Genomic DNA, 15751 nt, shown 5'->3' on the forward strand with positions numbered 1-15751 from the left:
TACCCAGAGCTCTGAAAACCCCGGGATCCTGGAGGTCCCGGACTGGAAAGATGCTCCAGCAGCACCTTGAATGGTTAAGCCTTGGGGCAGGACTAGTTTATTGTGAGCTAAGAGAGTTGCTCTGGGGAGGTGGATTTAAACTGCTCCTACACTGGAGCAGCTGGAAAAAAAAATGGCATTCCCCGAGGAAAATGAATTTAAGAGACTGAATCCAAGGGGTGGTTTGAGAGCGCGGCTCCTGTTTGGTTCCTTCCCTCGGGGAGGACTTGGGAAATAAAGATCAAGAGGGAGCACCAGATATTATTAGTCATCAAGGAGGGAGGCGGCTGCAGGGGAAGAGGGTTTAAAAGGTTTTGGAGTATTTTTAGACCTGGTAAAATGAACAGTAGGTGGGGGAAGAAGAGGCAGGAGGCTTTTGAGAGAGATGTGAATGCTCCACGGAGCAGAGCGGTCCAGGCTCCGTCCCGCCACGAGCAGCAGCTCAGGCGGAGGTTTGCTCAAAGAGAAGTAGGGAATGTAAAACCAATAAAAGAAAATGCCTTCTAGGTCATTACTGAACAAACCTCATCACGCTGGCTGTAATGACAAAAGGCTACATTTGCCGAGATGTTTTAGCCCTAATTCCCTTCATTTTAGCAAGAGTTAGCTGCCAAAACAGAGTTTAAAAGCTGCTTGCGTAGCCTCTGGTGGGCTCAGGGGAGATGCTGAAGGTCTCTCCTGCTTCTTCATCCGTCGCGGTCCAGACCACACGTACCATCCCGGCAGCTCGCAGGAGAATGTCGGAGCTGCAGGAGGATGGAGGGTGTTCCAGGCGGTGTCAAGGGTCTCGGAGCGAAGCACTGGAGGAGATTAGATACAGCTGGGGGGCGAGGAGGAGGCTCTGCGACTCGCCGCACAGCGGGAGGATGATGAAGGCACTTGGGGGACAGGGTGAGACGAGGGGTGCCCTCTCCCCCAGTTCTCCCTGGTTTTGACATCCCTGTCCCCTGCTGGGAACCGTCCCTTCCCAGCCCCGAGCCGGAGGGGCTGGCGGAGGCAGCGCCTTTGATGCCCTGGGGTTTTCAGCAGCTCCTTCAGCCACCCCCAGCATCCCCCCACCACCTTCATTCGCGAGGGAATTCCCTCCATCTGCATCCATCCTGGAGAGGCTTTCCAGGTCCTTGCAGGCTCGTCCCGAATCGCTGGAACGGGAGGCAGGATCAGGGATGCAAGCATGTGGGTTTGCACACCCGACTGGGATGCTCTGTATCCCCCCACTCCTGCCGCAGCAGCACAGAGATTAGAACATGTTCACTTATCACACAGGCTTTGGCAGAGTTGTGTGAGCATGTTAAATATTATATGTCTATATATTTGTATACATAGCAGTTGAAGGAAACCATGCTGGAAGCGGAGCTGATGCTCCTGCAGCTGCGAAGAGCCTCGGCATCTTTATGGGAGCCCCCGGGAATAACCCGGGACCACCGTGCAGGGCAGGAGCAGCTCTCGTGTGCCAGCACCAGCGTTTTCCCACGGCGATGTGGTGAACCACAGCGGGGAACTCCCCTGCACTCGTAAAGCAAGGAAATTCCTTTCACACCAATGCACCCCCGCAGCGGTGGGATGTGTCCCCAGGGTCGCACCGGTCCCTCCTGAGCCCCAGCGTGGTCACACACGCTGCCGTCCCCACTTGGTGCTTTCAGCTTGGGGATCACAGCTTTGCCTGTCCCTGGAGAATGTGGGTTTCCCTGTGCCCTGGGAACCCTTCCAAAATTGCCTTTAAATTAGTTTTCAGGCTTTCTTCTAGAGTTATCTTGGCTCTTATTTTTGCCCCCCTTGCTGTGAAACCGGGTGGACTTGGAGCCCTCTGCCTGTTCCCCAAGTGCTTCCTGGTGGCCTCCAAAATTCCGGTTTGGCTGGTCAGAGTGGCTCGGCCACGAGGAGCCGCGCAGCGGTGGTGGCTGTGACGTGAGCCTGTCCCGGCTCTGCCTCACCCACAGGACATCATCGATAACGGCAATCATTATCTTCTGTCTAAACTGGCTTTAGCACCAGCTGAGGTGTTTGATTCAGGGGTGAGCTTGCATGAAAGCTTGATGTTGAAAAATAAAGTTAATGGTGATGAGCAGACTTAATTGGTGGGATTAAGGAGGGATGCTGGGAGCAGAAAGCCTGTGGGCAGGAGGTGGAGCATGTGGGGGGCAGCTTGGCATGGCTGCACACAGCATTCGATGGCGTTACAGGGTGTCACCAGTAAATATGGCTAAAGGATGGATCCTGCGAATTATTTTACAAGCAATAAGTTTCCCATGCAGGTGGCATCATAGGAAAAGTCACATCCATCCTATTCGTGTGCAGGGGAGGGATTGGGTTTTGCTCCAGAGGATGCTCTTTGTTTTGGGCTGTGCCTGGCAGGGTGTGCTCTTTGCAAACCTGCCTTAAGGTCTCTTCATGCAAATGAGGCATTAAAACCTGGTGGCCAAGCGCTGATTGCAGGGCTGTGGCCTCTGGAGATGCTACGCTGGGAAGTGTGGATCACATCCACAGGACATCGCAGGACAGCAAGGCAGCAGCAGTTGCAGCATCAGGTTCAGAGCAGCGCTAAACCCAGCTAAGGCCGAATTAATTAATTCCAGGATCCCATTAAGCCAGGGGACCGCCATGCTGGGGACTGGGCTGCACAGCAGGACCTAAACTCCCGCTTTCCGTGCCGGGCACATGGTTGGGAACCGCTCACCAGGGGGCTTCACCATGGCGAGGGCACAAACCCCCTTGTCCCTTCCCGGCCACGGCGCTCGATTCTGGGTTTGTCTCCTCTGCTTGCGGGTCCAGGGCACCCTGTCCCAGGGATGCCGGGGTTGGTGCTGTGCCAGCGCAGCAGAGCCCGTTCCTGCCTGTTGTGATCAGGGCTGTCGAGCCCCATCAAGCTTCTCCTGAGTAGTAAGTGATAGAATGAGAGGAAACGGCCTCAAGTTGCACCAGGGAAGTTGAGATTGGATCTTGGGAACAATTTCTTCCCCAAAGGGCTGTGGGGCATTGGAACAGGCTGCCCAGGGCAGTGCTGGAGTCACCATCCCTGGAGGGGTTGGACAGACGGAGATGAGGTTCTCAGGGACATGGGGCAGTGCCAGGGCTGGGTTATGGTTGGACTCGATGATCGTGAGGGTCTTTTCCAACCAAAATGATTCTATGATTCTATCCGTGATGGGGACAGGTGCCCACAACTGGGGCAGATACCCGCACCCCACGCGCTGCCTCGCGCTCACCCCAGTCTCAGGGCAGGGACCAGACTCTGCTCCTGAAGGAGTTTGGCTGCTGCTTGAAACCATCTGGTCCAGCAAAACACATTTGGTCCAGCACACAAACCGCCGAGCTGTGTCCCTGCAGTGTTCCTGAGCAGCGTGCCCGTCCATCCGTCTGTCCCAGGAAACGCAGCGGAGGCTTTACCCGCCACCCAAGGAAAACACGACGTGGGGCTTGGCCCCAAAAGCTGCCCCCCAGCTGGGATCTGTGGTGGGTGCAGCGCTGGGTGCTGGCAGGGTGCAGGGATGGCAGTGCTCCATCCTCACAGGTCCCCACAGGGATGTGGGATCTTATTATCTTATTAAGAGTGGCCAAGTCACCATCCTGGAGTAAGTGGCTGAGCCGTGACTAGACTTTAGTAATCCTGGGGGATTAGTGTGTTCAGCCAGAGCCAGCACCGCAGGAGCATTTTTTTCTTAGGGCTGTGAAGCTCCAGCTGAGGGGCAGCTGCAAAGCTTTTCCTCCTCCCTGCTTTTGGGTTGCTTTGAGGGGATTTGTAGAACAGTAGAAGAATCGTCTGAGTTTCTTTCGTCAGAAGATGTTAAAAGTGCTTCTTGAGCACTGATAGGAGCTGGGAAAAACCAGGATACTCCTGCATGGGTTTTTGGCTGTCCCGCAGTGGGGTAACAATCCCTGTGTGCGCGCGGATGGGGGACTGAGGTCAGGGGACCCATTTACCACACCAGTTTAATTTCTTTTGTTGTTGGAACCAAGACTGCTACAGCTGAGTGGGCTTCTGTGTGAGGGAAACCCTGTGCAGGTCAGCGGCCAAACCCACAGGTGCAGCTTCTCCCAAGGCAGGGAGATGGGGCAGGGGGGCAGAGGATGGGGCAGGGGGCAGGAGATGGGGCAGGAGGGCAGAGGATGGGGCAGGGGGCAGGAGATGGGGCAGGAGGGCAGAGGATGGGGCAGGGGGCAGGAGATGGGAAAGAGGCAGGAGATGGCGGAGGAGATGGGGCAGGGAGACAGGGGATGGGGCGGGGGAAGGAGGTGGGGCAGGGGATGGGACAGGGGGCAGGGGATGGAGCAGAAGGGTGCAGGTGGTACAGGGGATGGGGCAGGAGATGGGACAGGGGGAAGGAGATGGGGCAGGGGATGGGACAGGGGCAGGGGATGGAGCAGGGGATGGGGCAGGGGATGAGGCAGGGGGCAGGGGATGGAGCAGGGGATGGAGCAGGGGATGGGGCAGGGGATGAGGCAGGGGGCAGGGGATGGAGCAGGGGGTGGGGCAGGGGATGGGACAGGGGGCAGGGGATGGAGCAGGGGGTGGGGCAGGGGATGGGACAGGGGGCAGGGGATGGAGCAGAAGGGTGCAGGTGGCACAGGGGATGGGGCAGGAGATCTGGCAGTGGGGCAGGGTGTCAGCAGGGCGTGTGCAGTGGGGCAGGGGGTGTGCCGTGGGTCGGGCTGCGGCGGGTTCGGCCCCGCCGTGCCCCCGCCATCCCCTCCGGCTCCGCTCTGCCCGACCCCCGCGGCGCTGAGCGGCCGGTTCGGCGGGGGCGCGCCCCCCCCACGCGCGCGCCCGCGGGGCTCCTTTGTTATTCCGGCGGCGCGCGGCGCGCCCCCCGCCCCCGGCCTGTGCCGCCCCTCGCGGGAGCGCGCCCGTGCGCGGGTGCGCGCCCCCCCCCCACCACATCGGCGCCGCCGCCGCCGCCGCCGCCGCCGCCGCCGCCGCCGCCGCCGCCCGGCAGAACCTTCCAGCGCCGCCGCCCGCGGGGCCGCCGCCATGGGCACCGCCGCGCCGCGCTGAGCCCGCCCCGAGCCCGCCCCGCCCGGCACCCCCGCCATGGAGCTGGGCAAGGTGGTAAGTGCGCGGCCCCGGGGATCCCCGCACCCCCCCCAACCCGGGGGATCCCCTCCGGGAACCCCCCAGCAGCTCGGTACCCCGGGGTGTCCCTGCAATGAGGGTTTGCACCCAGCGAAGCTCCTTCCCAGGGAAGTTGGGGGTGTTCGCAAACCCCCGGGTGTCGGTGTTTCCCGGTGGAAAATCAGGAGGAACCCCGGGGGTGGGTTTGGGGTGGCAGCGGGGGCCGTGAGCCCCCGCTCCCGGGCTCATCCTCGCCGTTAAACCCAGTCTCCCCCCGTGATGCTGCAGCCTGGGTCGCGCTTTGCTCCCACCCACCCCTTTTAACTCGCTTTCCCCCAGTCTTTGACTCGGTGGGGTTCAGGTGCTGCCACGAGCGCCCGTGTCCCCACGTCCCCGTGTCCCCACGTCCCCGTGTCCCCACGTCCCCGTGTCCCCACGTGCGATGCTGCTGTCACAGCCCCTTTGGCCCCTCAGAGCAGCCCCTCACCCGGGCATTGGGGCTGGAAACAGGTTTGGGGTGGAAAGTGGGTTTTTAGGGTCCATTCCTGCAGGGAGGTGTGTTCATCCCCTGTGCTGCTCACCTGGGAAGAGGGATTTTGCTTTTCACGGTGCTCTGGCGGAGCAGGGTTAGGGGTGGGGAAGGTCCCTTGAGTGCAGCGTGGAGCCCGTACGGTCCTGACTGCTCTCGGCTCCATGTCAGGATCCGAACACCTGGAGGGATAACAGGTGGGGGATGCCCCGTCCTGCTCGGATAACGGGTGGGGGACACCTCGTCCTGCTGCGGGAGGTGTTGCACGGAAGGATTTCCACCAGTGCTGCCCCGGCACTGCTGGGCTCCGCATCCCGGGGCCATCCCGGCTCCGCTGAATTCGGCAGCACCTCGGAAGGGTGATACGCACCCGGGTGTTCCCAGCCGGGGTAAAAGCTCCCAAGCAAGTTGGGTCCTGGGATGGCACCTGATGGCTGAAGTGCACATCTGGAGATGAGCTCCTGCCTGTCTGCTCCCTGCATCCTTCATCCTCGCTCCGTTGTTTCCTCCCATTCCAAAAAATGCCCCAAGATTTGAATTTGCTGGGAGGCAGAAGACTCTGGTTGAGATGATTTGGAGGATATCAGGAATATTTGAAGTTGATGAAACCCCTTGCTGAACCACCGACCCTGGAAAACACGGCCATCCTCTGTCCCTAGATAGAAATCACCTCTGCTGGAAGAGATTATCTTTGCTTAAAATCCCTGCTTAAAATTGAAAGCCTGGCTGAAGTGGCAGCTCACAGGAAACACTCCGGCCATGGCTGAGCTGGCTGGGAACGTAGGGTACAAATGATGTTGTGCCCATATCACTAATTAAATTAGAAGAGTAAGGAGCGTTTTTGTGGGGAGCAGCCGTGGACGAGTGGGGGGTTCCTGGGGAGCCTCCTGGGTTTCTGCCCTTTCTCGGATCCGGCCCCTCGTCCTGAGCTCTGGTTGCGGCAGGTTGGAAGCGCCCGGCCCGGCAATGGGAGCCGGGACCCGTGCTGGAGGTGACCAGAGCACCCCCAAGTTCTCTGACCAAAGCACCCCCAAGCCGTTCTGCAGCCTCTCTGGCTTCTCTTTTGACTGTTACTTCAGCCAGCGGCTTCAAAGGGGTCCGAGTTTTGTGGTGTCAATTTCCCTGATGGTCCTTGGCTAGGTCTGGTTTCTTCTGGAGCTTCGCTTTTTGCCAGGTGTTCTCCCCAAAATCAGTTTTCTTGCTGTCTCCTTTTTTTCCAAAGGTTTATCCGTGTATTGGATAAGTCCGTATTCCTAAAACTGGATTTAAAAAAGCCCATGTCCAAGTAATTAATCTGCATAAATTATTTATGGCACTGGAGAAATCTGCTGGCCCACCTCTTTGGGTGCTGGTCCCCTGATGGTGAGCAGTGATCTGCATAGCAAGCTCTCATCTCCAGGACTGGCGGAACCAAATCCTTCCAGCCACTGGTACCCAGCCCGGCTCCCACCTCCTGCCCTCCTGGCATCGGATGTCTCACTGGAGTCCCAGGGACCCACCACAAGTCGGTTGGGTGGTTGTCTTCTTCTTTCCCTTTACTTGCCTCGAGGATGCAGAAGCGGTTGGATCACGCTGTCCCGTCCTGCCCCAGCTCTCGTGATGGTGCTGAGCTCACGATTTTCGCTGGAGGCTCTGGAAGGGCTGGGGCAGTGGTGGCTTCAGTCCTCGCACAGGCAGCTCCTGGGCACATCACCCCGTGGATCCCGACCTCTGCTTTGATGCCAACTTGCTGCCCTTGGAGGAGCTGGGAGCTGCTGGGGTGGTCTGTTCAGACACACACAGAATGTGTACCCTTCGAGTTATTTTAATTTTTCTACCATGATAATGGTGATACAGCTGATGAGGCAAAGGCCTTGGTGGGAGCTGGATGGCAGCTGCCACCCTCTTGGTGTCTCCTGGTGGGGTGGAGACCTCTGAACATCACATCACCCCTTCCTGGCCTCTGATACCTCCTGGTTTCTCCCCTGGAAGCACCACGTGTGCTGGAAGAGCTTCTCCACCATGCTCTCAGCGGGATTCGCTGTGCGCCGGAGAGGGCTGACGTGGCACAGACCAAGCGTGACATGGATCTGAAGTCATTGTCCTCCCAGCCTCGGCAGAGCAGAGCCGGAGGCGGCGATGCCAGGGCAGCTCTCTGCCAAGAAGAGCCTCGTGGTGACGCCATCGGATGCTCGCGGAGCCCATGGCCATCTTCCCAGTGACTCTGGTTCGGATGTCCCATGTGTCACAGGGGAAGCAGCAGGACAGGCTGTGGGGCAAGATGTCCCCAAACACCCCCCGAGGCCACCATGCCGGTGTCCCTTGGGACTCGGGGCTGTCTCTGGTACACCTTGGTCCTCCTGCTGACATCTGAGCCGGCGGCATCAGCGTCTCCTCCTAGAGAGGGACATCCTGGAGCGAACCCCAGCAGATGCAGCGAGGGTTCAGGGTCTCTGACGCTGGATGCCAACATTGCTTTGGGGGAAATGTAGTTGCTTTTATGACCCAAGGGAAGGGAAATCTGAAATCTGTGCGTTTGGGGGATTATTTCTCATCTGGTGGGAGCAGGAGCCGAGAAGAGCAGCAGTACCTTTGGGGAGATGCTCCCACAGCCCTGGTCAAGGTCCTTCATCCCCAGAGCAGCTCCGGCACACAGCCGGCCGGGACAGGAACGCTGTCTTTCCAAACTCATGGATCCAGCAGCCGATGCAGCCAAATAGCCCAGATTAGATGATGGGATGGTATTTTTAATGTCTCCTCTCACTCCCCGTTCAAAAGCAGCATTTAGGACTGAGCGGCAAGACTACAAGTTACCCCATTTGTGCTGAGCATCCTGACCCTATACGTGGCCACACATCCATGGTGCGCGGGGCTCACCGCGCTGCCCGTCTGCCATCCCATCCCTGCCACGGCACGAAGCTGTGCCGGCTCCCCGTGCCGGCTCCCCGTGCCGGCTCCCTGTGCCGGTTCCCCATGCTGGTTCCCTGTGCTGTTCCCCGTGCTGCCGAAGGTCCCGGGAGCCCGGCCGAGGGGGGCCCCCAGCTCTCCCTAGGGGCTCTCGCCCAGCCCCGGACGGGCATTGAGCACCCCCAGTGTTATCCAGGCAGCTTTGCTTTGAGATTTTGTCCGAGAAAAATCTTTCCTGAGCCCCGGCAAGGCCGTGATTTGCTTTTAGCTGCTGTCGGTGAGCGGTATTTAAAGAGACGTGCCTTCCAAAAAGCTCGCCTGCACCCCCATGTCCTGCACAGCTCCGGGGCCAGAGTGAAGCTTTGCTAGGCTGGGATTTGCATTTTAATTAAGCTCATGGATTTTTTTTCCAGGCTTGCTGTAGTCAGGTCTCCCTTCTCGCTCACTTCCCCCGGAGCCCCTGTGTCTGCGCGTGGTTTTCCGGAGGTATGCTCCGTCCCAGCTCTCCATTTATAGAAAGGAATTAAGGAGAAATGAGGGAGCATTACTAAGAGGATTTGCACTGTGACTTACTCAGTTTCTCCAAATAATTTGCAATAGCTCTGGATTCTTTAATCAACATTCATTTCCTTTTGGAAATGAAAGGAGCGGGAAGGTGCTGTGCAGCTCCTGCGCTGAGCTCGGCTCTTCTCTGGATGGGGGATTTGCGATTCCGAGGAGGCTGAGAGCGGAATTTGGGGAGATCTGGCTGGGGGTGAGGGTGTGCAGATGTGTGTGCGAAAAAGGGAAGTGTTTCTCTGTGCTCAGAAAGCCTCTGTCGCACTGTCCCGGGTCCCCCTGTGCAGTTTTGGGCTCCTTTGTCCCTGTTGAACCCACAGTCGCGCACCCAGAGGGGTGTTTATTTGACATGACCCATGGTCCGGGGGCCACCCGGGTGCGGAGCTGTGGGTGCTCAGCCCTGGTGTAGTATCTCCCTGTGAAGTCGGGAGTCGTGGGGGTGCTGTGGGTCGTGGTCCAGCTCACCCCAGGCACTGGCAGCTCTCCTTGCCAGCTGGATTCCCAGAAACCCGCAGGAACGGTGCAAAATTCCCCCAGGACAGGGCTGCAGTGGTGGGTCAGGCCAGAGGAAAAGACCTTGCAGGGGTTCCTGGGGACCCCCAGAGGGAGGAGAAGCTGCTCAAGCAGGTCCCAGTGCTCTGGGACAGATATAAGGTTGGATTGTCCCTGTGTAGTCTGTGTTACTAGACTCTGCCCCTCTCCTAAGTGACCTGAGTGTTTCCCCGTTAGTGACAGTGGGGATTCCTCACCCGCTCCAGAGGTGCTTGAAATGTTACCCATGTGTAATGGTTGCCAGTGCTTGCAGTGTCACTGGTGCTTCCCGCTGTGCTTGCCGTGGTCACCGGCGCTTGCAGCATTACTGGTTTGTGCAGCGGTCACCAGCGCTTGCAGCGTTACTGGTTTGTGCAGCGGTCACCAGCGCTTGCAGCGTTACTGGTTTGTGCAGCGGTCACCAGCGCTTGTAGCGTTACTGGTGTGTGCAGCGATCACCGGTGCTTGCAGCGTTACTGGTTTGTGCAGCGGTCACCGGTGCTTGCAGCGTTACTGGTTTGTGCAGCGGTCACCAGCGCTTGTAGCGTTACTGGTGTGTGCAGCGATCACCGGTGCTTGCAGCGTTACTGGTTTGTGCAGCGGTCACCGGTGCTTGCAGCGTTACTGGTTTGTGCAGCGGTCACCAGCGCTTGCAGCATTACTGGTTTGTGCAGCGGTCACCGGCGCTTGCAGCGTTACTGGTTTGTGCAGCGGTCACCGGTGCTTGCAGCGTTACTGGTTTGTGCAGCGGTCACCGGTGCTTGCAGCGTTACTGGTTTGTGCAGCGGTCACCGGCGCTTGCAGTGTTACTGGTTTGTGCAGCGGTCACCGGCGCTTGCAGTGTTACTGGTTTGTGCAGCGGTCACCGGCGCTTGCAGCGTTACTGGTGTGTGCAGTGCTCAGGGTGCTGCCTGCCCCCAGCCCTGCCGTGGGTGCTGCTCCACCGGGCTCTGCCCCATGGCACTGTCCGGGGGGGACAGTGGGGCAGTGTCACCTCCTTGCAGCCCTGGTTGTGCAAACAGGGCGCCCCGCTGGCCTCTTCCCTCCGGCCCTGCTGCCTCTGGCGTTGCACAAGAGGAAGCGCCCGGGTTTCCTTTCCCGGCAGCGGGGTGTGGGGTGTGGGGCTGTGGGGTTGTGGGGCTGGATGAAGGACCCGGCTGCCCCCGCCGCCCCCAGGGTCCCCTGCCCGGCTCCTGGCATGGGGGTGGCACCCGCTTGGGGTCGGGGACGGGAGGACAACATCCCTTCGTCAGCCAGAAACCAGAGCCGGGCCAGCGACGCTGCTGAGGACACGCATGGGCTGGCGAGTGGGAAACAGCCCTTGCAGTGTAGAACCTCGTAATTAAATGAAAATTAAAATACTTTCAGCTATAGGTGCCAGGCAGTGCTGGGAGCAGCACCCGCTGGGTTGGGGTGAAAAGCATCTCCGCAGCACAAAGGTCTGAGCTTTCTTTCAAGGCAGCTCCAAATTTCCCTTGTTTCCCTCCTCCTTGGCTCAGTTTTGCAGCCAAAACTTGGCCGCTGTCACCCTCCCTGACCCTGCTTGTCCCTTGGAGGTGACACTTGCAGCCTCGGTCCCTCGCTGCTGCCCTGCGCTCCTCGGAAAAACATCCCCCATCCACGTGGACATCACGTCTGCTCCAAACAGAGCGGGGGCGGCAGGACAGAGGGTCCTGGAAGCCTCCAGCAGAGCCAGGGCTGCCAGACCCCGTCACCTCCACCGTGTTTCCCCACTCTGGGGAGGTCACAGGGAGACGCTTCACTCAGAAAAATGTGTCCTTGCTTTGCCAGGAAAAGCCGTCAGGAAGCAGCAGTTAAACTGGGAGCTCCATTTCCAGCTTTCCCTGGTGCTGCTTCCCGCTGGAGACCACCCTGCCTGGTCTCTCAAGGACAAGGGACACGTCCCACAGTGTCCCCATCGTGCCGCTGGCCACGAGCTCCCACGCGCCGGCTCTGGCTTTGCGCTTGCCTTGTTCCGTGTGGTCCAGGACCCTCATTTCAAGGTGGGATGTGTGGGGGGAGTTCAGCCTGGAGAACAGGAGCTGAGGGGAGACCTTCTGATCTCTGAACTGCCTGAAAGGAGCTTGGAGCCAGGGGGGGTCGGGCTCTGCTCCCCAGGAACAAGCGCCAGGACGAGCGAGGCTCCCCAGCCCTGCTCAGCACAGAGTCATCGGGGTCTGTCATGATGGAGCCGCCTTGGGGAAGGGCAGCACGTGGGGATGCAAGAAGGATTGCAGGAGGAAGGCGCGGGGATTAATCCCACTGCTTTAATTGGTTTATATCAGGAATTAGCTGCTTCTGGCAGTGCTGAGCCAGACAGTTTCTTCCCTCAGCAGTGGGATCCTCGCAGAGCAGGTGCTGGGCAAGCGCTCAGCATCGCCACAAAGGATGCAGGAGCTTGGGGTGACCCAGGGCCAGCATCGCCGCACTCCCCCTAAACTGCAGCCAAGCAGAATCAGCCACGGTGTCCCCCACTGCAGGCACCGCTCCCCGAGGGGCAGGAATGGGGTAGGGTTAAAAACCCTGCCCGGCCAACGCTTCCAGCAGCTGCCGCTGCCTCTCCAGAGGCTCCGTTGTGTGGCGACTCTGCCCAGCGGGGCTTCCTGGGGTCCCTGGCACTGGCACTGTGAGTCCAGCCCTGCCTGGCAGGGAGCAGCGGGCAGCTGGCGGGCAGGGGACGCTGTCTGCAGCCCTGCCTGCCCGCGGGAGGCTTGTGCGGCTCCCAGTGGGGCCGGGGTGGCTGGGGAGCTCAGGGCGATGGGACGGGCTGTGCTGTGGCTGGATGTGGCCGAGCCAAGATGCGCCGGTTGTGGTGGGGTGTGGAGGTGGCAGTGGGTGCCAGCCGGGGCAGCTCCGTGCACCACGGCAGCAGGTTCGTCTCCTGCCCCTCTGGTCCCACAGCCAGAGCCGTGTCCGGCCGGGGGGCTGGGGCAGAACAGCAGCAATCGCAGAGCTGCTGTTCCGCTTCAGCGCCAATGAAGGCGGGATGTGTCGTTTGCCACCAGACAGCACGGGCAGCCCTGGTCCTGCTCCACTCGGCCTCACCATCCTGTGCCCCCCAAAACACCCTCTGCGCTCAGCACCCCCAAGACCAGAGCCCCCAAATGTTCCCCGTGAACTGAGGGCAGGAGAGGGTCCTTTGTGGTCGCTGCTTTAATTGCATCGTTATTATGCTGAGTAAATGAATCCTGGCAGCAGCTGAATGACGCGGATGCCAACCCCATCCCAGAAAGGCATCCGGCACCGGGTGGCATCCAGCTGGCACAGGCAGGGGCTGGGGACCTGGATGGGACCCAGCCAGCGACAGGTGCTGGCAGAGCTGGGGGGTCCCTGGGGACGAGGAGGGGCTGGGGGGCAGCTGGAGCCCTTCCCATCTCACCCCCCCTTGCTTCTCTTTTGCAGACCGTCAGCATCAATAAGGCCATTAATGCACAGGAAGTGGCTGTCAAGGAGAAACATGCCAGAAATATCCTTCCCAAAGTTGGCCGCGGGACAAGCGAGCGTGGGAGCGGGGCTGGAAAAGGGGCAGCAGCGAGGAGACGCGTGGGGAGGGGTGCTGGTACAGCCGGGCCAGTGCTGGGGGGCTGGACGGGACCCTGGGGGCTCTTGGTGATGGTTGGGGTTTTTCCGGCACAGCGCGGGGTCCCGGCTCCTCCTGCCGCACCTTTGCTTGTTGGTGGCTGCCCAGCCTTGTGCTCCCGGCGCTGCCATCCCCTGCGAGGGACAGACGCAGCAGGTTGTCTGCCATGGGATGAGGGTGCTTGATCCCCAAAGGTGCTTGTGAACATGCTGCCATGAGGAGCAGACCCCCAGTATCACGGTCACGGGGGCTTGGCGGAGACACAGCCCTAGCCCCGAGCCCACCACGGTGCTCCCAAGCGATGGTGTGGGGCTAGAGGAGAGGGGACGGCATGTGCCACCCCTGGGGACAACGTGTGCCCGGGCTTGGCAGCTGATCAGCTCCCTGCGGTGGCCCAGCTCCCCTCCGCGGGTACCAGCCGGGTTCAGGGGCCAATCTCCATCACCGCCGAAGGGGAGAGGAGCGTTTCCTTGACCGGCCCCCACCGTGCATCCTGGGCACGCACCACGAGAAGGGGGCACAGACCTTCTGGTCGGTGGTGAACCGACTGCCGCTGTCGGGCAACGCCGTGCTCTGCTGGAAGTTCTGCCACGTCTTCCACAAACTCCTCCGGGATGGCCACTCCAACGTGAGTGGGGCCAAATCCTGTCCCCGCGGGGCTGCATGGGGCGGTGGGAGGTGCTGGCGGGTCAGTTCCCTCCTGGGGGTCTGTCCGTGGCAGGGACCGGCATGAGGATCCCCCCACTTGCACACACAGCCCCACGCTACAGCCCCTGGTGCCAGAGGAAACCGCCTGGCACGGGGCGTTGGTGTCGGTGCAGAAGCTGTCAGCAGGGATCCTCCCGTCCTGTTTGCAGATGGGGAAACTGAGGCACCCTGGGGCTGGGGGTGATGCCACCAGCAGTGGGCTGCAGGGCTGGGAAAGCACCCAGATCTCCCATTCCTTATCCCGATTGCCAGTTCTGCATATGGCAACACCTTGCCCTGGTGCTCTGCCCACTGCCTGCTTATCCTCATCCTCCTCCCTCCAGGTGCTGAAAGACTCCGTGAGATACAAGAATGAGCTGAGCGACATGAGCAGGATGTGGGTAAGTGGCCGACCCCACCAGCCACTGCAGTGGGGACGCCCCGGGGGTCCCTCGGCAGCACCGGGTGCCCGGCCAGGCCCGAGTGTTGGTTTGGCCCGTGGTCTCACCCGGGAGGATCCAGGTTCTGAGGGCTGAGCAGACGCTCGGCCATGCCTGCTGTGACCTCGCTGGCCTGGGGCTGCTGCTTGTGTTCAATATCCCACCAAAATCAAACACCTTCTTCCTATTTTATGGCAAAACTTGGGTTTATGAAAGGCAGGTCCTGTTTGACCAACCTGATCTCCTTCTATGACAAGATGACCCAACTAGTAGATGAGGGAAAGGCTGTGGATGTTGTGTACTCAGCCTTCAGTAAGGCCTTTGACACCATATCCCACAGCATCTCCTGGAGAAGCTGCAGCTCGTGGCCTGGATGGTGTATCTGTGATGGGTAAAGAACTAGGTGGAGAACCAGGCCCAAAGAGTTGTGGTGAATGGAGCCAAATCCAGTTGGTGGCCGGTCACGAGTGGTGTCCCCAGGGCTCAGTACTGGGGCCGGTTCTGTTTAATCTCTTCATCAATTATCTGCAGGAGGGGATCGAGTGCACCCTCAGTAAGTTTGCAGATGACACCAAGCTGGGTGGGAGTGTTGATCTGCTGGAGGGTGGGAAGGCCATACAGAGGGATCTGGACCAGCTGGATCGCTGGGCTCGGGCCAGTTGTCTGAGGTTCAAGAAGGCCAAGTGTTGGGTCCTGCACTTGGATCACAACAACCCCATGAACGCTGCAGGCTGGGGAAGAGCGGCTGGAAAATGCCTGGGGGAAAAGGCCCTGGGGTGTTGGTGACAGCGGCTGAACATGAGCCAGGGTGTGCCGAGGTGGCCAAGAGGCCACCAGCATCCTGGCTGGTACCAGCACTGGTGTGGCCAGCAGGAGTAGAGAAGTGATTGTGCCACTGTACTGGGCACTGGGGAGGCCAAACCTCGAATCCTGGGGTCAGTTTTGAGCCCCTCATGCCAAGAAAGGCCTTGAGGTGCTGGAGCGAGTTGAGAGAAGGGAACGGAGCTGGTGAGGGGCTGGAGCACAAGTGTGATGGGAGCGGCTGAGGGAGCTGGGGGTTCAGCTGGAGAACAGGAGCTGAGGGGAGACCTTCTGATCTCTGACCTGCCTGAAAGGAGCTTGGAGCCAGGGGGGGTCGGGCTCTGCTCCCCAGGAACAAGCGCCAGGACCAGAGGAAACGGCCTCAAGTTGCGCCAGGGGAGGTTGAGGTTGGATCTGGGGAACAATTTCTTCCCCCAAGGGCTGTGGGGCATTGGAACAGGCTGCCCAGGGCAGTGCTGGAGTCACCATCCCTGGAGGGGTTGGACAGACGGAGATGAGGTTCTCAGGACATGGGGCAGTGCCAGGGCTGGGTTATGGTTGGACTTGATGATCTTGAGGGCCTTTTCCAACCGAAATGATTTAAACTCAGCTCTGAGGGCCAAACGCAGCATTGAAATCTGCAGAGAAGG

General features: G+C 59.9%; 1 protein-coding gene across 1 annotated transcript in view; it reads left to right on the top strand.

Annotated features, from left to right (window-relative positions):
• Window positions 1-15751, top strand: part of HIP1 (huntingtin interacting protein 1) — a 53604-nt gene that overhangs the window by 17298 nt on the left and 20555 nt on the right. The window contains exons 2-4 of the mRNA XM_065647350.1: window positions 12996-13059; window positions 13659-13801; window positions 14205-14261. Of these exons, the coding sequence (XP_065503422.1) occupies window positions 12996-13059; window positions 13659-13801; window positions 14205-14261 (264 nt within the window). The remainder of the gene's footprint in view (window positions 1-12995; window positions 13060-13658; window positions 13802-14204; window positions 14262-15751) is intronic.

Source organism: Caloenas nicobarica, chromosome 17, assembly GCF_036013445.1.
Source record: "Caloenas nicobarica isolate bCalNic1 chromosome 17, bCalNic1.hap1, whole genome shotgun sequence".
Classification (NCBI taxonomy): domain Eukaryota; kingdom Metazoa; phylum Chordata; class Aves; order Columbiformes; family Columbidae; genus Caloenas; species Caloenas nicobarica.